The 22,532-nt window shown below is 37.2% G+C and overlaps 1 protein-coding gene across 16 annotated transcripts in view; it reads left to right on the top strand.

Moving 5' to 3' along the window:
• The window catches only part of RPS6KC1 (ribosomal protein S6 kinase C1), a 318,908-nt gene that overhangs the window by 53,416 nt on the left and 242,960 nt on the right, over positions 1-22,532 (top strand). For all 16 annotated transcript variants that reach the window (XM_053208752.1, XM_027074461.2, XM_053208747.1 and 13 more), the window contains one exon: positions 153-515. In XM_053208752.1, the coding sequence (XP_053064727.1) occupies positions 153-515 (363 nt within the window). The remainder of the gene's footprint in view (positions 1-152; positions 516-22,532) is intronic.

Raw genomic sequence — 22,532 nt, forward strand, 5'->3', positions numbered from 1 at the left:
AAAGCAAATGGCCAGGCACCGATCTCCATCAGGCAATGACAGCCTTCCTAATCGACTCGAATAGTATGAACAAATGAATAGTCAGCATGATTTGTATTCTTTTTGGCTGATTCTTAATTTAATATCTATTTATATTGTGATCATATTTCTAGGTTTCTCCAGTGACAGTGATTTGATATCTCTTACTGTGGACGTGGATTCTCTTGCTGAGTTAGATGATGGAATGGCTTCCAATCAAAACTCTCCCGTTAGAACTTTTGGTCTCAATCTTTCTTCGGATCCATCAGCATTAGGGGCCGTTGCTTCTGACAGCGAACAGAACAAAACAGAAGAAGAACGGGAAAGTCGTAGCCTCTTTCCTGGCAGTTTAAAGTCCAAGCTTGGCAAGAGAGATTATTTGGAGAAAGCTGGAGAATTAATAAAGCTGGCTTTAAAAAAGGAAGAAGAAGATGACTATGAAGCTGCTTCCAATTTTTATAGGAAAGGAGTTGATTTACTCCTAGAAGGTGTTCAAGGTACAGTTTTATCTGTATTAATATGTTTTGGAATGTTCTTATGTTGGTATCTGGAAAGAAAGTGTATACATATAACTGTATCTTGTGTATAGTCCTATGTCCAAACGAGACTCAAAATGAGAAATTACTGAAGATTAAATGACCTACCTTTGGGGATGACTGGGTGGCTCAGTCAGTTAACTGTCTCTTGATTTCCTTTCAGTTCATTATCTCACAGTTCATGAGACTGAGCCCCGTATTGGGCTCTGTGCTGAGTCTGTGGAGTCAGACTGAGCTTGGGATTCTCTCCCTCTCCTTTCTTTCTGCCCCTCCCCCACTCCTCCACCTCTCCCCCATATAAATAAATAAACATAAAAAAATGACCTAAATTTGGGTAAACACTTTTAGTTACATGAAGGGAAGGCAGGATCAGAGCTACTTAACACTCTGCTTTGATCAATTAACCAACAAAAACAGGATTTAAAAAACTCAAATCTCCATGTCTCTTGTATGAATAATATTCTGTTTTTTTCTGACGTGGCCAGTGTTCCCCAGCCTTCACCTCTCACAGGAGTATTCACAGAGATTTAGTGCATTTACTCCTGCTGGCCTGAAGAGAAGAGATGAAATGTAAAGGTTCTTGGATTTACCTACTGTTCTTTTCTGTTTTAGTTGCCATAAATTCTCAGCTAGTTACTGGGGTGATTGGGGACATTTAGAATGAATGTTTCTAATGTCTGTAAGTAGAACTTAACCTTTTTTTTTGCCTCAGATTTTTTAAGTCATTTGTCTTTTCCTTACAAGAAACAGTAAGGGGCGCCTGGGTGGCTTAGTCGGTTAAGCGTCCGACTTCAGCTCAGGTCATGATCTCATGGTCTGTGAGTTCGGGCCCCATGTCGGGCTCTGTGCTGACAGCCCAGAGCCTGGAGCCTGCTTCGGATTCTGTGTCTCCCTCTCTCTCTGCCCCTCCCCTGCTCATGCTCTCTCTCTGTCTCTAAATAAAAACATTAAAAAAAAACAAAACAAAACAGAGTAAAGCATACCACAGTTAGTTACGTGACATTGTGGACACAAAAGCCGAAGGTTGATAAGACCTTCTTGATGGTTTTCTTTCCAGAATATCATCATTTTTACTGTTTTCCTGTCATCTTTGACTTGTTAGAACCATTCCGATGACCATAGTCTCCTGTAGCATGAACCCTTTTTTGCTGTAGTACTTCCGCCCTCACCATGCTTGGTGTCCTGTCCTCCAGAAGTGCTCTGCTTTATGAGAGTTTAAACTTTCAGCCTTCTAATGTGGTAGACGATGAATACTTGGCTGCATGGACCGGAAGAGGGAGTGTATCTGGTGGCATCAGTGCTTCTTAACCAGAATTTTCACTAATTCGCTTGTTTTTGGCCCTTACTCTCATTTCCAAGCTACCCAGTGCTACACGTTCCCAAACTAATTTACAGTGTCATATAAATCAGGCAGCTTTCTTGAGCTTCCTAAGTCAATAACCACTCATCCATCTATTTTCATTTTGTAAAATGTTGTTGCAGTCTTCTCTTGGAGTCTCTTTGTCCTTGGGGGCTTTTGCCTTAAAAATAATTCTTTTACTGCCATGTTAATGGGGTTTCAGGAGGGAGTATTTCTCCTGGTTTGATTGATACCTCATTTTGATACAAATTTTTGTTTTTCTTTCTTTTTTTTATATATATTATTTAGGTTTATTTATTTATTTTGAGAGAGACAGAAAGAGCACGAGCCAGGGAGGGGCAGAGAGAGGGAGGAGAGAGAGAGAATCCCAGGCAGGCTCCACAGAGTCAGTGCAAAGCCCAACATGGGGCTCGAACTCATAAAACCGTGAGATCACGGCCTGAACTGAAATCAAGAGTCGGATGCTTGACTGAGTCACCCAGGGGTCCCACAAATTTTTGTTTTTCAGGTAGTGTCATATAGTCAGTTGGGGTTTTTTGTTTGCTAGTAGAACATTCTGGTCTTTAAAGATCTGCACATTTTTCTTCTTTGTCTTAACTCTCATTTTGGGTTGGGAGTTTAAAATTGGGATAAGTTGCAATTAGCTCTGATATTTTCCCTTCTTTTTTGTTTTAAAGATAATTTTGTGCTAAAATGTCACTAGTGTTTAACTGACACAGATACATCAATGTGATCTTTTTCTGTCTAAAGTTATTTGCATTTAAACTTAGAGTACTTCATAATGTTACCACTTGATGGCACCAGAAAAATAAAAATCTTTACTTCAAAATGAGAATTATGGATCCATATCAGCAAATAACAAAAAAAATATCATTTAGGTAGTTATTTTGTGATTATGATGGTGAATTATTTCTCACCAGAACTTGATACTAAATATAGTAGACTTCTGTCTTAAGGAATGTTACCATTTAAACATGTTTTTCCGATTTAACATATGCCTGTCTTTCTGAAACCACAATATCCATTCCTGCCCTGGATTGGTTTTTGTTGTTAATGTGCCATAAGAACTAAAAAATTATGCTTGACTAATTGCTTTTTAGTCTTTTTTTTTGTTTATTCAATTTTTTATTCATACAAACTGTGAGAATCACAATCACAGAATTCTGATTTTTAATCAATATGTAAAATAACCTTTATTTCAGTCCTTGTGGTTATACTTTTAACTATGTGTTAAATGTAGCATCAGAGCAGTGCTTCTGGTTCGTATTTAAAAGTGTAAAAGCTACCTCCTAACAGACACATGGACGTTACTGGTTTTAAAAAAATTTCCCCCCAGTTTTATTGAGATATAATTGACATATGACATGTAACATTATACTGAAGGTACTCAAAGTAATGACTTGATATATGTATGTTTTGTGAAATGATTACCATAAGTTTAGTTATATCCTTTCTGTCACATAGTTAACAGTTTTTTTTTCTTGTGATGAGAGTTTTTAAGATCTACTCTTTTAGCAACTTTCAAATACATGATACAGTATTTTTAACTATAGGCACCATGTTGTACATTATGTCTGCAGCATTTATTAATCATATAAATGGAAGTTCCTATCTTTTGGCCACCTTCACCCACTTTACCCACCACCCCTTATCCCTCACCCCTGCCTTTGGTAGCCACTAATCTCTTTTCTGTTTCTATGAGTTTGGTTGTTTTTAGGTTCTACACATAAGTGAGACCATATACTGTTTGTGTCTTTTCTGACATATTTCACTTAGCATAATGACTTCAAGGTCCATATATGTCACTAATGGGTTTCCTTTTTTTTTTTTATTGCTGAATAATATTCCCATGTGTGTTTATGTGTGTGTGTGTGTGTGTGTGTGTGTGTGTGTGTGTGTGTCTTGACTATTGTAAATAATGCTGCAATGAACATGGGAGTACAGATACCTCTTTGAGATAGTGATTTTGTTTCCTTCTGATGAATACCTAGAAATGGAATTTCTGGAACATATGGTTGTCCTATTGTTAGTTTTTTGAGGAACCTTCATGCTGTTTTCTGTGATGGCTGCACCAATTTTACATTCCCACCAGCAGTGTCCAAGAGTTCTCTTTTCTCCACAACACTTGTTATCTGTTGTCTTTAAAAATTTTTTTTAATGTTTATTTATTTTTGAGAGAGAGAGTGCAAGTGGGAGAGGGGCAAAGAGAGAGAGAGAGAGAGAGGGAGACACAGAATCTGAGCAGGCTCCAGGCTCCAAGCTGTCTGCACAGAGCCTGATGTGGGGCTTGAACCCACAAACCGTGAGATCATGACCTGAGCTGAAGTCAGATGCTTAACTGACTGAGCCACCTAGGCACCCCTGTTGTCTTTTTGATGATAGACATTCTAACAGGTGTGAGGTAATATCAAATTATGGTTTTGATTTGTAGTTCCCTGATGATGAGTGATGTTAAGTAACTTTTCATGTACTTGTTTGGCATTTGTATGACTTCTTTGAGAAAGTATCTTTTTAATTCCTCTGCTCATGTTTTGATCGTATTGTTTAGGTTTTTTGATATTATGTTTTCTTTATATATTTTGGATATTAACTCCTTATCAGATATATGATTTGCAAATATTTTTTCCCATTTGGTTGACTGCATTTTCATTTTGTTGATGGTTTCTTTTGCTGTGTAGAATCTTTGTAGTTTGATGTAGTCCAACATGTTTATTTTTGCTTTTGCTGTCAAATCCAAAAAAAAAAATCATGCCAAGAAAGCTACCCCCCCCCCGTTTTTATCTAGGATTTTATGTTTTTGGATTTTATGTTCAAGTCTTTAATCTGTTTTAATTTTTGTATATGGTGTAAAATAGGGGTATGGTGTTACTTTTTTTGCATGTGGTTGTTATCAGTACCTTTTAGTAAAGAGACTGTCTTGTCCCTAGTGTATATTTTTGGCTCCTTTGTCATAAATTAACTGACTATGTATGTGTGGTTTTATTTCTGGGCTCTATCTTGTCCCAATGATCTATGTGTCCAATACCATACTGTTTTGATTACTGTAGCTTTGTAATATAGTTTGAAATCAGGAGATGCTTTGTTCTTTATTCATAGGATTGCTTTGGCTATTTGGGGTCTTTTGTGGTTCCATACAAATTTTAAGATTGTTTTTTTCTACTTATGTGAAAAATGTCATTGGAATTTTGATAGGGATTGCATTGAGTCTGTAGATCTCACTGGGTAGTATGGACATTTTAACAATACTAATTCTTTGAGTACATGAGTGTAGAATGTCTTTCCGTTTATTTTTGTCTTCAATTTCTTTCAGCAATGATTTGTAACAGATTTCATCTGTTATTAGTTCTAACAGTTTTTTGATGGAGTCTTCAGGGTTTTCTATGTATAATATCTTGCCACTGCAAATAGAGACAGTTTTATTTCTTCCTTTCTGATTTGGATGCCTTTTATTTCTTTTTCTTGTCTGATTGCTCTGGCTAGGACTTCTAGTACTATGTTGAATCTTTGTATACATATATATGTGTGTGTGTGTGTGTGTGTGTGTATACATATATATTTTTTTTAATGTTTATTTTTGAGAGAGAGAGAGAGAGAGAGACAGAGTGCAAGCAGGGGAGGGGCAGAGAGAGAGGGAGACACAGAATCCAAAGCAGGCTCCAGGCTCTGAGCTTCAGCGCAGAACCTGACATGGGACTCAAACTCAGGAGCTGCGAGATCATGGCCTGAGCCTGAATCAGATACTGAACCGACTAAGCCACCCAGGCACGCCTGGTACTATGTTGAATCTAGTGGTGAGAATGGGCATCTTTGTCTTGTTCTTGCTCTTAGAGGAAGGGCATTCAGCTAATCACCACTGAGTGTAATGTTGAGTATGATGGATTTATTCTTTAATTTGTTGGGAAATTGGGGGCTCTGGCTTGTGAGCTGATTTGACACTTGTGAGTAGAAGAGATGTTTTCTTAGGGAAAATTTGTTTTAGTGTGGGAAAACTGTTATTGAAACATCACTATAACCAGTAATACCTATGAATCATTTAAATTTAACTCTTGCTATAAGAATGGTTACCTGTGAGAAAAAAAAAAAGAAAATAGAATTGTTATCTGTGACCTTGGTTTGGTTTGATATACTCTATAATAAAATCATTATTTCGGGATATCTGATAATTCAGAGAAAATGATCTTTCAGAGCTAAGTAGGAGTGCTTCTTTATATAGGTGTTCTTATTATTTGGCCAATTTTGTTATTTTAAATACTAACTATTCATCCTAACTATTCATCCTAAAGGAGTTTATCTGGGTTGTTTGTAGATCTGATAAAGATGGCTTGATGTTTTTCTTACTTAACTGGTGTTTGCACAGCTGAGACTAGAGGCAGAACACAATAGCAGCAGTTCTGTTTGCCCACCCAACAAAGAAACGTACCCTGATGGTGGTAACTTTGAATTCTCCTTTTGAACCTGATGTTTCCCTTACTTCCTCATTCTAGAATGGCTCCTGAAATTAAGGTACCCTCTATTTGTCTAACTCATTAGGTCTTTATGTATGTAAAACAGAAAAGCCAAAAATCAAGATCGAAGGAATCAACTTGAATCTTTGAGGCGGACGTTTCTAGTAAATATCCTTTCACTTCTGTCTTGTTTATATATTTCTGCAGTGGCCTGATATGATTAATCTATATACTCTGAGGGTTTATTAGAATAATTGTGAGAATGTAGAGTGACAAATGGATGACATAAAGGTATTAATAAAATATTTAAATAATAACAATAATTTATCATCTGTTACATGCCTGTCACCGTACAAGGGATTTTTCTGAACATTGTTTTTAACGCTCAGAACAAGCCTATAAGCTGAACTATGGCTGGTCTTACTGGGCTTTGTCTAAGGACACTAAAATTTAGAGGGTGCAAACATTTAATGTAATGATTCTAAAAGCTTGGCACCTAGTTAGCAAGAATAATTATTTAAAACAGGAAGCTTCCAGATGGCGAGCATTGTTAGTAACACCCATCTGTGGGCTACATTATGAATTACAGAGTTGATTTGAGAACTGGTTTTGTTTAGTTTGTTCTAGGTGCCAAAATTGCTGGTTTATTGTGTTTGTAAGGTAGATACTGTAATCCCCATTTTATAGGTGGGGAAAACTATGCTTACATAAAGTAGGCAATTTGCTCAACAATGCAAGTCACTGAGTTTCAGCTAAGATGTAAATATTTAGGTCTTTCTGAGTTTGAATCTTGTCTTCTTTTCCACTGTGCCATGTAACTTCTCATACATTTCTCCCCTAATTAGAGTAGCTTTTTAAAATGGAGAAGCAACAACTCTTTTTTTTTTTTTTAATTTGTTTATTTTGAGAGAGAGAGAGTGGGAGCAGGAGGGAGAGAGAATCCCAAGCTGGCTTTGTGCTGTCAACCCAGAACTTGATGCTGGGCTTGAACTCACGAACCATGAGATCATGACCTGAGCTGAAACCACGAGTCGGGTGCCCGATTGACTGAGCCACCCAAGCACCCCAAGAGTATCAAATCTTTTTAAACTTTATTTTGATACTCATTGTTTTTTCCTTCTACCCATTCCTTCTACCCATGCTCATTCAGCCATCTATCTTTCCACTGAGCATTCAACAAGCTTTTATTAGTACTATGTACTAGGTATTGTGATAGTGAATATAAAATAGTCTTTTAATAAAAATATAGAACTGAATGAAGGGTCTTCAAAATAAGTTCTCTTTGTTTCTATTTAAATCTTCTACATGCATTATAAATCTCACATTGAAAAACATTCCTGGATGATTTGAGACTATTAATGAGACTGAGACGATTACTGATGTTGCCACTCAGCTAAGAGGTGCAGTCTTCAGTAATTCTCATCCTAGTAAACGGTACACTAAGTGACACAAAGCCACTTTTCTTAGTTTACCCTGGCCCTGGGTACATGTGTGCTAGACACTCAGAGATATCCAGACTTAAAAAAATGTGACCAGTGTGCTGGAGTACTACATCTTTCTGGGTCTCTTCTGGGGTCTTGACTATTCTTTTTCCCCTTTCCATAATGAGGAATAGAATTCCTTGGGAGACCGCAAACCCATGTATATTTCTAGGTTTCCTTTGAGTCACTAGTTTAGAATTGTAGGGTTGGTTCTAGAATGCGTCTGGGCCCTATGAAGGTGATTAGTCTCCGTGCATCCATAATGATATATACTGGAGTACTGTAAAAGGCAATTTGGGCCATTGATTTATTCCTTTGAATAACAGTTATTCAAATATTAAGAAACCCAAAGTATAAACTTGTTTGATTTAGAATGAATGGACAGTCAGTTAAGCATCCAACTTCGGCTCATGATCTCATATTTCAGGAGTGCAAGCCCCGTGTTGGGCTCTATGCTGGCAACTCAGCCTACAGCTTGCTTCAGATTCTGTGTCTCCTTCTCTTTCTGCCCTTCCCTCGTTTATGCTCTTTCTCTTGTCTCTCAAAAATAAACAAACATTGAAAAATTTTCGAATGGGTGGATATATAAGAAAGGTAGTAGTAAGTTAATGTCTGATAAAGGGAAGCAAGTCACTTGATTGCTTATTGCTGAATTTCAGAAATGAAAATGTATAACTTTAAAAATAGGGGCACCTGGGTGGCTCAGTTGGTTAAACGTCTGACTCTTGATTTCAGCTCAGGTCGTGATCCTCAGGGTCCTGAGATTGAGCTTGTGTAGGGCTCCACACTGGGCTCCACATGGAGCCTGCTTAAGATGCTCTCTCTTTCCCTTTACTGCTTGCATGCACACTCTCCTCTTTCTCTCTCTCTCAAAAAAATGATTAGACTCGTTTATTATGTTTGTTAACTCTGAAGATACTGTGAAAATATTGTCTAGCCCTTTAGACAATTACCTTTAGGGATTGCCTAGTTCACTACAAAATATGGTATAGTGTAAGGCTAACAACATCGAAAGCTAAATTTTTAATAGGGAATGGTGTTGTAATCATATTGTTTTCTAATGCATGTGCTCGTAGCTGTTTTGATTTATGATCTTCTTTGAGAATTTTGTTCTTTTTCAATATTATTTTGATTGTTTGGGTCCCCTGACAAGTCTATATAAATTTGAAAATGACCTTTTAAAAAAATGAGCTGTAATTGACATTTTATTTACTTTTTAATATTTCTTTCTCTCTCTCTCTTTTATTTTTAAGAAAATCAGCTTTTCCGTTTTTGCAAAAAAGGCTTAGGAATTTTTTTTTTTAACGTTTATTTATTTTTGAGACAGAGAGAGACAGAACATGAACGAGGGAGGGGCAGAGAGAGAGGGAGACACAGAATTGGAAGCAGGCTCCAGGCTCTGAGTCATCAGCCTGGAGCCCGACGCGGGGCTCGAACTCACGGACCGCAAGATTGTGACCTGAGCTGAAGTCAGACGCTTAACCGACTGAGCCACCCAGGCGCCCCTTAGGAATTTTGATAGGGATTACATTAAATCTGTAAATAAATTTGAGTAGAATTGCCATCTCAAAAATAAGTTTTCTAACCCATGAACACAGGATGTATTTCCATGTTTTCAGATACTATTTTTTAAATAATTTTTTTAATGTTTATTTTTGAGAGAAAGAGCATGAGTGGTGGAGGGGCAGAAAAAGACAGGGAGACACAGAATCCGAAGCAGGCTCCAGGCTCTGAGCTGTCAGCACAGAGCCCGATGTAGGGCCTGAGCTCATAGACTGTGAGATCATGACCTGAGCTGAAGTCAGACGCTTAACTGACTGAGCCACCTAGGTGCTCCTTTTCAGATATTCTTTATTTGCCTCCAGCAATGTTTTGTAATTTTCTGTGTATGCCTTTTACCTCCTTGGTTAAATCTGTTCCTAGTTATTTATTTGTTTGAATACTATTGTAATTGGAGTTGTTTCATTAATTTTCTTTTTGGATTGTTTATTCTTGGTGTATAAATGCAACTGATTTTTGTGTTTTTATCTTGTATGTGGTGGCAACTTGCTGAATTCGTTTATTAGCTCTAGTAGTGTCTTTGGTGGATTCTTCGGAGTTCTGTAGGATTATGTTATCTGTGCACAGATGTAGTTTTACTTGTCCTTTTTCAGTTTGGATGCCTTTTTATCTCTTCTTGCCTAATGCTCTAGATAGGGCTTCCAGTGAAATGTTCAGTAACATTGGGAAAGTGGACATCCTTGTCTTGTTCTGGATCTTAGGGAGAAAGCTTTTTGTCTTTTATCACTGAGTATGATATGATGTTAGTTATTAGTTTTTCATAGATGCCCTGTGTCATGTTGAAGAAGTTCCTTTCTGTTCCTGGTATTCTGAATGGTTTTATTATGAAAGGATGGTAAATTCTGTCAGATGCTTTTTCTGCTTCAATTGAAATGATCATGTGTTTTTTTTTCTCTCCTTCATTCTGTTAATGTGGTATATTACGTTGATTTTTTTAATTGTTTATTTTTGAGAGAGGGAGAGAGCAAATGAGATAGCAGCAGAGAGAGAGGGGGACAGAGGATCTGAGAGGGGGACAGAAGATCTGAAGCAGGCTCCACGCTGACAGCAGTGAGCCCAGTGCAGGGATCGAACTCTTGAACCACGAGATCATGACCTGAGCTGAAGTAGGTTGCCCGACTGACTGAGCCACCCAGGCTCACCCTACATTGATTTTCTTTACATTGAACCACCTTTGCATTCCTGGAATAAATTCCACTTGCCACAAAGATTTTTATCTTATATTTAAACCTAATTATGCCTTTCAGTATCTCTTGATGTTCATCATTGTAATATAATAGTTGGAAAAGAAGGGCTGCTCATTGAAGTATGAACCTAATTGTCTATCTTAATCTGTAAATCGCAATCTTTTCAAAGAGCAGTACTCAGCAAATTCAGAATATTTTGGGAAAGTTTTCTACTGCCTTTTCTGTTTCAAAATAAAATATTATAGGGGCACTTGGATGGCTCAGTCAGTTAAGCATCCGACTCTTGGTTTCAGCTCAGGTCATGATCTTGTGGTTCATGAATTTGAGCCCTGCATTGGGCTCTGCAGTGCACAGCCTGCTTGGGATTCTCTTTTCCTCTCTCTCTGCTCCTCCCCTGCTCGTCTACTCTGTCTCTTTCTCAAAATAAATTTAAAAACTTAAGAAAAAAATAAAACACTACAATTCAATAAATTACCTTAGCTGAGATATTTTTATATTTTTTTCTTTTAATGTTTTTTTTTAACATTTATTCATTTTTGAGAGACAGGGCATGAGTGGGGGAGGGGCAGAGAGAGACAGGGAGAGAGAGAGAGAGAGAGAGAGAGAGAGAGAGAGAGACAGAGACAGAGACAGAGACAGAGACAGAATCTGAAGCAGGCTCCAGGCTCTGAGCTGTCAGCACAGAGCCCAATGCAGGGCTTGAAGTCACGGACCCTGAGATCATGACCTGAGCCGAAGTTGGATGCCCAACTGAGCCACCCAGGCATCTCAAGACATTTTTACATCTTAACTGTTTCAAAACAGGCTAGAAGAAAACATTTTAAAACAGGAAAACTATGATTTTAAAAATAGAGATTTGAAACTATTTATATATACCACCTATTCTGTTTTCCTGTCGTAATCACCCATCATTACTGTTTTCTTTCTTTTTTAAATTTTTTTAAATGTTTATTTATTTGAGAGAGAGAGAGAGAGAGAGAGAGAGAGAGAGAGACAGCATGAGTGGGGGAGGAGCAGAGAGCGAGGGAGACACAGAATCCAAAGCAGGCTCCAGGCTCGAAGCTGTCAGCACACAGCCCGATGCGTTGCTTGAACCTACGAACCGTGAGATCATGACCTGAGCCGAAGTTGGATGCTTAAGCAACTGAGCCACCCAGGTGCCCCTACTGTTTTCATTTTTCCTTTCTTTAGTTGTCTAGGAAGTGTTTGTAACCCTAATCCTCAGTGTGAAGGTATTTGGAGGTGGGGCCTTTGAGAGATGATTAGGCCATGATAACTGTGCCCTCATGATGGGATTAGTGCCCATTAGAGACCTTGGAGAGCCCCTTTGCTTGTTTTACCATGTGAGGATATAGAAGACAGCCATCAATGAGTGAGGAACCCACTTTGCACCAGGTACCAGATCTGTTGGAGTCTTGCTCTTGGACTTTGAGCCTCTGGAGCTGTGAGAAATGAATTTCTCTTTATAAGCTCCTAGTCCCCGGTGTTCTCTTCTTGCAGCCAGAATGAACTAAGAGAAGACTTCTGATTCTCTGGTTGGATGGTCACAAATGAAAAGAGAGTTGTTTTTTTAAATTATCCTGTATTTAGATCAGTCCTTCTTTCAAATTTTGTGTTATTCTGGACTCTTTCAGTTACAGGAAACAAAACCAATGCAAAGACGCTCACATAGAAACTCACAAAAGTGTTTTAGCCCACATGAATGAGTGCTTACGTATCTCTAGATTCAGGTGTTCAAGGAGTATCACCTGGTCTCTATGTCTGTTTGCTTATCTTTGTACATGGCCCTGTACTCTCAAACCCTTTCTCTTATTTGCTTTTATCTCCAGGTGGTGTGAAAGATAACCCCTAAGCTGCTCTAGGTTTACAGAGGCTTTTTCCTCTGTAAAATGAGTCCTAGAGGAAGAGGGTGTTTTCCCTATAGCTCAAATCAAAAACATAGGTCACGTGCCTTCACCTCATTTTTCTATCTGGGAAATAACCTAATTAGGTATAGGCTGGTTTACTTATCCCGAAAAGATGGGCAGAGCTATCCCTGATGAACCATACAAACTAAACAGCATAGCCATAGAATGTGAGCAGAGTAAACCAAAATGAGGAGTTTTGAGGCAGAAACAAAACGAATTAAAATGTCATCCTCTACTTCCCTTCCTGACCCCACACTGACACAAATATGCTTTCTTCCCCAGTCTATTAAAAAAATATATGTTGTTTATATGTTTTCTCATATATGTTTCTCACACTTAGATTCTGTAGGGAACAAACAATATCTTTTTGTTGTTGTTATTTTACTTCTAATTGAATATATAGAAAAGTACATTTTGTAAGTACGTAGCTTGATATATTTTCACACATGGAATACGCCTGTGTAACTGGTTCCTGGATCAACAAGTAGAACTTGACCAGCACTCTTGAAGCCTCCTCATGTTCCTTTCCAGTTACTACTTCTCCAGAGGTGATAGTTGTCTTGATCTCTTAACAGCATTGATTGCATCAAGTCTACCTTTTCCATTGTTATATCTTGTGAGGGTCATGGTTCCAGTTGATGTCCTCTTCTGTGCAATTTCTTTCATGGATGCAGATGGGGGAGTAGCTGTGTTTCTCTTTTGTTTTTATAGGCTCCTTATCTCTCCCCTCTTCTTTCCGTTATTCCCTGCTTCCCTTTACTGCTACGCCACCCACGCCCTTTTCTATATGTCTGATTCTTCCCCGGAAGAAAAGCTTTACCGAGGTTCTCACTTTTGGTTCCACTGACTTTCATTCAAGTCTTTCTTTATAGCCTATGTTTTCAACTACCAAGTCCCAATCTCTGTTTCGTATTTTGACATTTAAGTGGATTTTCTCTTTCTGGGGATATTTATGTTTTGTTTTGTTTTTCTCCTGTTCTTTGGTTTAAGTCCTGTGTACCCCTGTATACTTTTTTAAGGGATCTCTTAAGCTCTTTCTCCTCCGGTTTCCATATTCATGGGCCTGCAATAGTGGGGTCCTCGGAGCTCTGTTGTAATTTGGTTTCTTTCCCTATTTACAGATAATCTGAAGGTCATGGTACCCTCAGGTTTTTTTTTTTTTTTGGGTATTCTTTTTTCTTAGTAATGCTTAAGGTGTGGATCTTGTGTGGTTTTATTTGCTTCTTCAATTTTTTCATTTGTTTGTTTTTTTGGTTTTGAGAGATTATGTGGAGGAGATTTGAAATTGGGTGGCTGTCATTATCCTCCAGACTTGAGGTTTCTACCCTAATTATTATTTTGAATGTAACCGTTGCATTCCTAAAATAAACCTACTTAGTTGCAATGTATCCTTTTTTTTTTTTTTTTTTTTTTTTTTTTAATATCACTGGGCTTGGTTGCTATTATTTATTCAAGACTTGGGGCGCCTGGATGGCTCAGTCGGTTGAGTGTCCGACTTCGGCTCAGGTCATGATCTCACAGCTCATGGGTTCCAGCCCTGCGTCAGGCTCCGATGCTGACAGCTCGGAGTCTGGAGCCTGCTTCAGATTCTGTGTCTCCCTCTCTGCCCCTAACCCACTTGCATTCTGTCTCTGTCTCTGTCTCTCTCAAAAATAAATAAACATTAAAAAATAATAATTAAAAAAAAAGACTTATGTGGGGTGTGTGTGTAAGTGGTGTGTTCATTTTTCAGTTATTTTCTGTATCTATACATACGTGTACACGCAAATATATATATGTTTATATATGTTACAGATATATTTATTGAATTAAAAGTAAATTATAGGCATCATAGTTTTGACCCTTATATAATAGATGTTTTCAGAAAATATATTCTTTTACATATCCACAATGAAGTCTCATACTTAAAAAAATTTTTTTAGGTTTTTATTTATTTAAGTAATTTCTGCACCCAGTGTGGGGATTGAACTCATGACTCCTGAAATTAAGAGTCTTATGGTGTTCTGACTAAGCCAGCCAGGCGCCCCCATACTTTACAAATTGAAGAACAATTCTAGGGAAAGGATTTTAAGTAGATTTAATTTCTTTAATAGATACCCAACTTTTAAAATTGTATATATTTCTTCTTTTATCAACTTACTGGTGAATTGTATTTTTCAAAGAATTTGTTTTATACAAATGGTCAAATTAATTGATTTTTTTTCTCTACTCCTTTGCTTTATTTTTCTTATTGAGATCTAATTAGCATATAACATCGTATTAGTTTTAGGTATATAACATAATGATTTGATACATTTATATATTGCAAATGATCACAGTAAGTCTTGCTAATATCCATCACCACATAGTTACAAATTTTTTTCTTTGTGATGAGAGCTTTTAAGCTATATTCTCTTGGGGTACCTGGGTAGCTCAGTTGGGTGTTCAACTTTGGCTCAGGTTATGATCTCATGGTTCGGGGGTTCCAGCCCCACATCAGGCTTTGTGCTGACAGCTGGGAGCCTGGAGCCTGCTTTGGATTCTGTGTCTTTGTCTCTCTGTCCCTCCCCTACTTGTGCTCTGTCTCTCTCACAAAAATAAATAAACATTAAAAAAAAAAAAGATGCATTCTCTTTGCAACTTTTAAATACATGATACAGTATTATTAACTATAGTCACCATGCTGTACATTACCTCGCGGGACTTATGTAGTTTATAAGTAGTTTGTACTTTTTGACCCCTCTTCATCCATTTTGCCTACCTGCCATCCCCCTGCCTCTGGCAACCAGAAATCTGTTCTCTTGGCACAAAAACAGACACTCAAATCAGTGGAACAGAATAGAGAACCCAGAAATGGACCCACAAACATATGGCCAACTAATCTTTGACAAAGCAGAAAAGAATATCCAATGGAATAAAGACAGTCTCTCCAGCAAATCGTGCTGGGAAAACTGGACAGCAACATGCAGAAAAATGAACCTGGACCACTTTCTTATACTGTACACAAAAATAAACTAAAAATGGGTGAAAGACCTAAATATAAGACAGGAAGCCATCAAAATCCTAGAGGAGAAAGCAGGCAAAAACCTCTTTGATCTCGGCCGCAGCAACTTCTTTCTCTACACGTCTCTGGAGGCAAGGGAAACAAAAGCAAAAATGAACTACTGGGACCTCATCAAAATAAAAAACTTCTGCACACCAAAGGAAACTATCAGCAAAACTGGAAGGCAACCAACGGAATGGGAGAATATATTTGCAAATGATAGATTAGATAAAGGGTTAGTATCCTAAATCTTTAAAGAACTTTATCAAACTCAACACCCAAAAAAAAAGAATAGTCCAGTGAAGAAATGGGCAAAAGACATGAATAGACACTTCTCCAAAGAAGACATCCAGATGGCCAACCAGCACATGAAAAAATGCTCAACATCACTCATCATCAGGGAAATACAAATCAAAACCACAATGAGTTACCACTGCACACGTGTCAGAATGGCTAACGTTAACAACTCAGGCAACAACAGATGTTGGCGAGGATGTGGAAAAAGAAGATCTCTTTTGCATTGTTGGTGGCAATGCAAGCTGGTGCAGCCACTCTGGAAAACAGTATTGAGGTTCCTCAAAAAAATTAAAAATAGAACTACCCTACAACCCAGCTGTTGCACTGCTAGGTATTTACCCAAGGGATACAGGTGTGCTGTTTTGAAGGGGCATATGCACCCCAATGTTTATAGCAGCGCTATCAACAATAGCCAAAGTATGGAAAGAGCCCAAATGTCCATTGATGGATGGATGAATGGATAAAGAAGATGTGGTATATATATATATATATATATGTATTACTTGGCAATCAAAAAGAATGAAATCTTGCCATTTGCAACCACGTGGATGGAACTAGAGGGTATTATGCTAATTGAAATTAGTCATTCAGAGAAAGACAAATATCACATGACTTCACTCGTATGAGGACTTTAAGACACAACAGATGACCATAAGGGAAGGGAAGCAAAAATAATATAAAATCAGGGAGGGGGACAAAACATAAGAGACTCTTAAATATAGAGAACAAACAGGGTTGCCGGAGGGGTTGTGAGAGGGGGGATGGGCGAAATGGGTAAGGGGCGTTAAAGAATCTACATCTGAAATTATTGTTGCACTATATGCTAACTAACTTGGATATATATTAAACAATGAATAATTAATTAAAAAAAGATTTGAAGAAATAATAGTGTCAATAATAAGAGCCAATTCTTTATAATCATAGTCAAGGCACTTATGAGGCTGTGTCAGGAGTTGTCTTGGGTAATCCTCCCATTAACCTGATAAGGCAGGTTTTATTATCTCTGGTCATAGTGGGAAGATATGGTTAAAAAAAAAAAGTTGATCCTTTCTAATACAAACTTTAAAAAAAAATTGTTAATGTTTTTACTTATTTTTGAGAGAGAGAGAGAGAGAATCTGAGGCAGGCTCCAGGCTCTGAGCTATCAGCACAGAGCCCGACATGGGGCTTGAACCCACAAACAGTGAGATCATGACCTGAGCCAAAGTCAGATGCTTAACTGACTGAGCCACCTAGGCACCCCATCTAATACAAACTGTCTTAAGTGCAATCCTAATCAAAATAGGAAGATTATGATTCTGAGTTCTGTGAAAACATAGGCAAGTTATTCACTATCGCTGTGCCTGTTTCCTCACATGCAAAATGGAAATAATAAAAATTCTTATAATAAAATATTAAATTAGTTAACACACAAAAAGTCTGTTCTTTGTAGCTATGAGCTTTTGGTTTTTTTGCACATATAAATTGCACATATAAATGAGATCATACAGTATTTATCTTTCTCTGTATAACTTATTTCATGCAGTATAGTGCCTTCAAGGTTCATCCATGTTGTTGAAATCGGCAATATTCCCTTTTTTTTTTTATGGCTGAATAATATTCCTGTGAGTGAGTGAGTGAGTGTGTGTGTGTGCATGTGTGTGTGTGTACCACATGTTTTTTTATCCATTTATCCACTGATGGACACTTTGTGTTTTTTTGCTACTATAAACAATGCTTCAGTGAACATGGGGGTTGCAGATACCTTTTTTAGTTTTTCTGTTTTCTTTGGATAAATACCTGAAAGTGGAATTGCTGGAACATATGGTAGTTCTATTTTTAATTTTTTGAGGAACTTCCGTACTGTTTTCCATAGTAGCTGTACCAATTTACATTCCCACCAACAGGGCACAAGGGTTTCCTGTTCTCTGCATCTTTGCAAACTCCTCTTATCTCTCCTCTTTTTGAGAACAGCCATTCTAACAGGTGTGAGGTGATTTCTCATTGTGGTTTTGATTTGCATACTTCTGATGATTAATGGTTTGGAGCACCTTTTCATGTTATCTGTTGGCCATCTGTATGTCTTTGGGAAAAATGTCTGTCTATATTCTCTGCTCTTTTTAAATCTTTTTTTCTTTCCTTTCCTTTTCTTTCTTTCTTTTCTTTCTTTCTTTCTTTCTTTCTTTCTTTCTTTCTTTCTTTCTTTCTTTCTTTCTTTCTTTTTCTTTCTTTCTTTCTTTCTTTCCCTTCCTTCCTTCCTTCCTTCCTTCCTTCCTTCCTTCCTTCCTTCCTTCCTTCCTTCCTTCCTTTTTTTTTTGTTATTGAGTTGGATGAGTACCTTAAGTATTTTGGCTATTAATCCTTTATCAGATACATGGTTTGCAAATTTTTTCTCCCATTTGGTAGGCTGCCTTTTCATTTTGTTGATGGTTTCCTTTACTGTGCAGAAGCTTCCTAGTTTGATGTCCCACTTGTTTATTTTTACTTTTTGTTGCCTTTGCTTTTGGCATTACCCTCAAATTTATTGATTGTAGAATTATTTATGGTATCTTTTTATCTTTTTAATGTCTGTTGGATCTTTCCTGATATTGGTGATTTATTATATTTTCTTAGTCACATTAAGGATTTATCAGTTTTATTAATGTTAGAATATTTATTTATACTATTGGATGTTAGTTTTCTATTTTATGGATTTCTATTTATTTCTCTCCTACTTAACTTTAGGTCTGACTTTTATTTTTTGAGTTAGGAGCCTACATCTCTGAGTTTTGGCCTTTTTTTCTATATATGTTTAAGATGATCAATTTCCCACTAAGTACTGCTTTAGCCACATTCCATAGTTTAGATATGTCCTATCTTCATTATTATCAGTTCAAAATATTTTTTATTTTGTTTTGATTTTTTCGTTGTCCCATGGTTTTCTATTGCTGCTGTAACAAATTACCGCAGATTTATAATACATTATTTTATGGTTTTGTAGGTTAGAAATCCGAAATGAATCTTACTGAGTTAAAATCAAGGTATGGGCAGCACTGTATTCCTTTCCAGAGACTTTAGGGGAGAATATGTTAACTCTGCCTTTTCCAGCCTCTAGAGGCTGCCTGCATGCCTTCCTCCATATTCTAAATCAGCAGTGTTCTATCCCTTTGACCATTCTTTCCTAGGAACATCTCAGTCTGATCCTCAGCAAGGGAAGGTTATCTGATTTTAAGGACCCACGTGATTTGGTTAGGCCTATCCTGATAATCCGGGATAATTGCCCCATCAAGATTCTTAACCTTAATGACATTTGTAAAGTCACTTTTAGCCTAGTTCAGTAATATATTTACAGGTTCTTGGGTTAGGTCGTGGCCATTTTTAGGGGCCCATTAGTCTGTCTGCTGCACCTGTGAATTACTTCTCAGTAATATACTTCTAAGTGTATCATAAGTATACACTTTAATTTCCCAGCATTGAGACTTTCCTAGTTATCTATTTGTTACTGATTTATAGCTTAATTCCATGGTGTTCAAAGAACTTTGTCTGAATAACTTCAGTTTTTTTGAGATTTGTTGAAGCTTCTTTTTATGGCCAAGTCACCCTGCGTATTTAATCATTTTAAATAGTACCTTGAAATGGAAATGCTTGCTACATTCAAAAATTATTTGAGGGTTTCATGGCTGTTGTCTTTTGTTTGTAGGACATTATCGTATAGTAGTCTCTGTCTTCTTTTTGGTAGTTAACCAATCCTTATAGAATAGTCATTCTGTATTACAGAATAGTCATAGCTACTTGTGATTAAATTGATTTTTCATCTGTATTAGATGTTTTTAAATTATTCTGTGACTAATGAAAACATACCTATTTTTGTGAAAAGGTACACAAGTACAGTCATGTTATAAAATAGTAATCTTGATTGAGTCCAGATCAGTGATAGCCCATTACCCTACAAAAGAAAAGTACACTGTAGGACAATAAAGAACAAAGACTTTGAGTACCTGGGACAAATAAAAGCAGAAATTGGAAACAAAGAACTCCAAATTGAATTTTTTATTAATTGGTTTGGTGTTTGCAGGGAAGGGGGCAATGCCCTGACTTGAACTAGTAATGAAAGACTCAGTTTTGCCCAGGCAACAAGAAGCAAAATGAGAAAGAATGATAAGGAGAGGCATAGATGTGACATGGTAATAATCCCTTTAAATGAAGTGACCCAGTAATATAGGAAATAGACTGTAGACTTTGTCTTGTGTGATCTAGAAAGTCAGGTCAATTCTGTTCCATTCAACAAAACTTTAATGGATGACTGTTAATGTTCACTAAAATCGACAAGCAGCTTATAAGTTGTCGAAGGGGAGAGAGTGGTAAATAAACAATTTAAAAAGTGCCATTACTTTATACTTTCCTCCATTTTTCTTTTTAGTATCTCTCAGCTGTCTTCCATTTCTCTATTTATCTTATTAGTTTTCATGATCCATTTTTATCGGAAAGTCTTACGGTAGATACCTTAATCTTCCTTACTTCTGATCTTTTATCATACGTACCTGGCAAAACCCCAGCCCTGGATTAATTTATCCATTTGCTTTCAAGTATCCATGTTTCCCTTGTTTCTGGCTTACAGAGGCAGACAACTGGGCAACTAGCTGAGTGCTATTAGAAGAAGCCACACACTCTGGACAGATAGATAACCAAAATGAATTCATTGTTATTAATCTTAGCTGGACTCTCAATAATGTTACTTACCCTTAATGTTCTTTTGTTAACTCTTCAGTGACTATTTCATCCAACCTCTGCTTTCCTAAAACTTCTGTTATTCCAGTGATACCACACTTTTCTTAGTTAGTTCTCTAATTCTTAGGTTAACCTTTCTAAGTCCACTTTGCCAGCTCCTTCTTCCCCACTTGACCTTTAAATGTTGAAGTTTAGGGGCCCCTGGTAGCTCAGTCGGTTAAGGGTCTGACTTTGGCTCAGGTCATGATCTCACGGTTTGTGAATTCAAGCCCCACATCAGGCTGTCTTCTGTCGGCACAGAGCCCGCTTTGGATCCTATGTCTCCCTCTCTTTCTACCCCATTCCCCCTTGCTCTCTCAAAATAAATAAACTTAAAAAAAAATAAGTAGAAGTTTATTGAGACTTCATTGTCAACTTGCTTAGCCTTCTTACCCTACTTTCTTAGGTGATTTCAACATTATGTAGTTTCAGTGACTATGTAAAGTTGTATACTAGAAATGTAATGTGACACATATATGTAATTTAAAAAAATTTCCAGGAGCCACATTAAAACTAAGACTTCCACTGACTCATATGTGGGATTTAAGAAATGAAACAAATGAAAAAGAAAAAAAAAAAAAGGAGACAAACTAAAAACCCAGACTTTTAATATAGAGGACAAACAGATGGTTACCAGAGGGAAGGTGGGTGGGGGAATGAGTGAAATAGGTGAAGGGGATAAAAACAAAACAAAAAAACAAGCAAACAAATTAGGACTTCCACTGCTGGCCACGGTAGGTAACAGAAGCAGTATTCACCCTTCTTATTGAAGCAACTAAAAAACCAAACAAAGTATATGTAACGGTGGTTTTCAAGTCACTGGATATTAGACAGCGAAGGACAGTGGTTTCTGAGAGATAGAAAACAGATAAGCTGAGCTTTGATGATTGCCTAGCTTACTGTCTTGAGTTTCTAGGTTGTAGCTAAGGAAGAAGGAAGGCAGATGAATTGGGTCAAAACCTCTAAGTTGAGGAGATGGGGCTGAATCCAGCAAGGCCAAGGCAGAGTTAGCAGGAAGGCCTTATTGGGTCATTGTCTGATGTCTAGTGTTTTATCTAGAGAGGAGATGGCTCTACAGAGATTTGTAGAGTATCCCTTGGAATACTTAACAGAGTAGTGATCAGTGCTTGGCCAGGAGAAACTACCCAGGGCCAGAGAAAGATCCATTGAAAGAATTAGGGGAAACATTGTGGGTGCTCACACAGGGCTGGGAATAGTGTCTTTTCCTAACAAGTCATCTTGAAAATCTGTTTCATGGGGCATTGGGTAGAATATTCAAGAGTCTTACCCCGTTAGTGTGAAATAGTTTGCTCCAGACCCACCCTAACAAATCTTAGAAACAAGACCTAAAAGGATCAGACTTCTTCCAAGAATCATAACTGTATTCCAGAACAAAGCTTAACAGTATTTGTAGGAATAAGAAAGTATCTACCACACAATAATGTAAATCCACAATATCTGGCATCTTTAAAAACTTACCGTTTATTCAAAGAAATAGGAAAAATTTGACCTGTAGTGAGGAAAAAATCAATAATATTTGTGGAAATAAGAAAGTATCTACTACCTAATACGGTAAATACACAATGTCTGGCATCTTTTAAGAACTTACCGTTCATTCAAAGAAACAGGAAAAATTTGACTTGTAGTGAGGAAAATAATCATTCAGAACCCACTCAGAATTGACACACATTAGAAGGGAAGGAAGGATGAGGACTTTAAAACTTAATGGAAATGTGTTCATTATATGGAGTTAAGTAGAGCAATGGAAGATTTACAAAAGACCCAAATTGAACTTCTAGAGGAGAATGCTACAGTATGGGAAATAAAAAATACAAGAAATGAGATTAGTGTCAGATTAGATATTGCAGAAGAAAGGATTAATGAATTGGAAGACATAGCAATAGATACTATCAAAAATGAAATGGAGATGAAAAAAATCAGTCAAAAATTATTATAACATCAGTAAGCTATAGCACAACTTTTCTCCATGTAAT

The sequence above is a fragment of the Acinonyx jubatus genome, chromosome E4 (assembly GCF_027475565.1).
Source record: "Acinonyx jubatus isolate Ajub_Pintada_27869175 chromosome E4, VMU_Ajub_asm_v1.0, whole genome shotgun sequence".
Lineage (NCBI taxonomy): Eukaryota > Metazoa > Chordata > Mammalia > Carnivora > Felidae > Acinonyx > Acinonyx jubatus.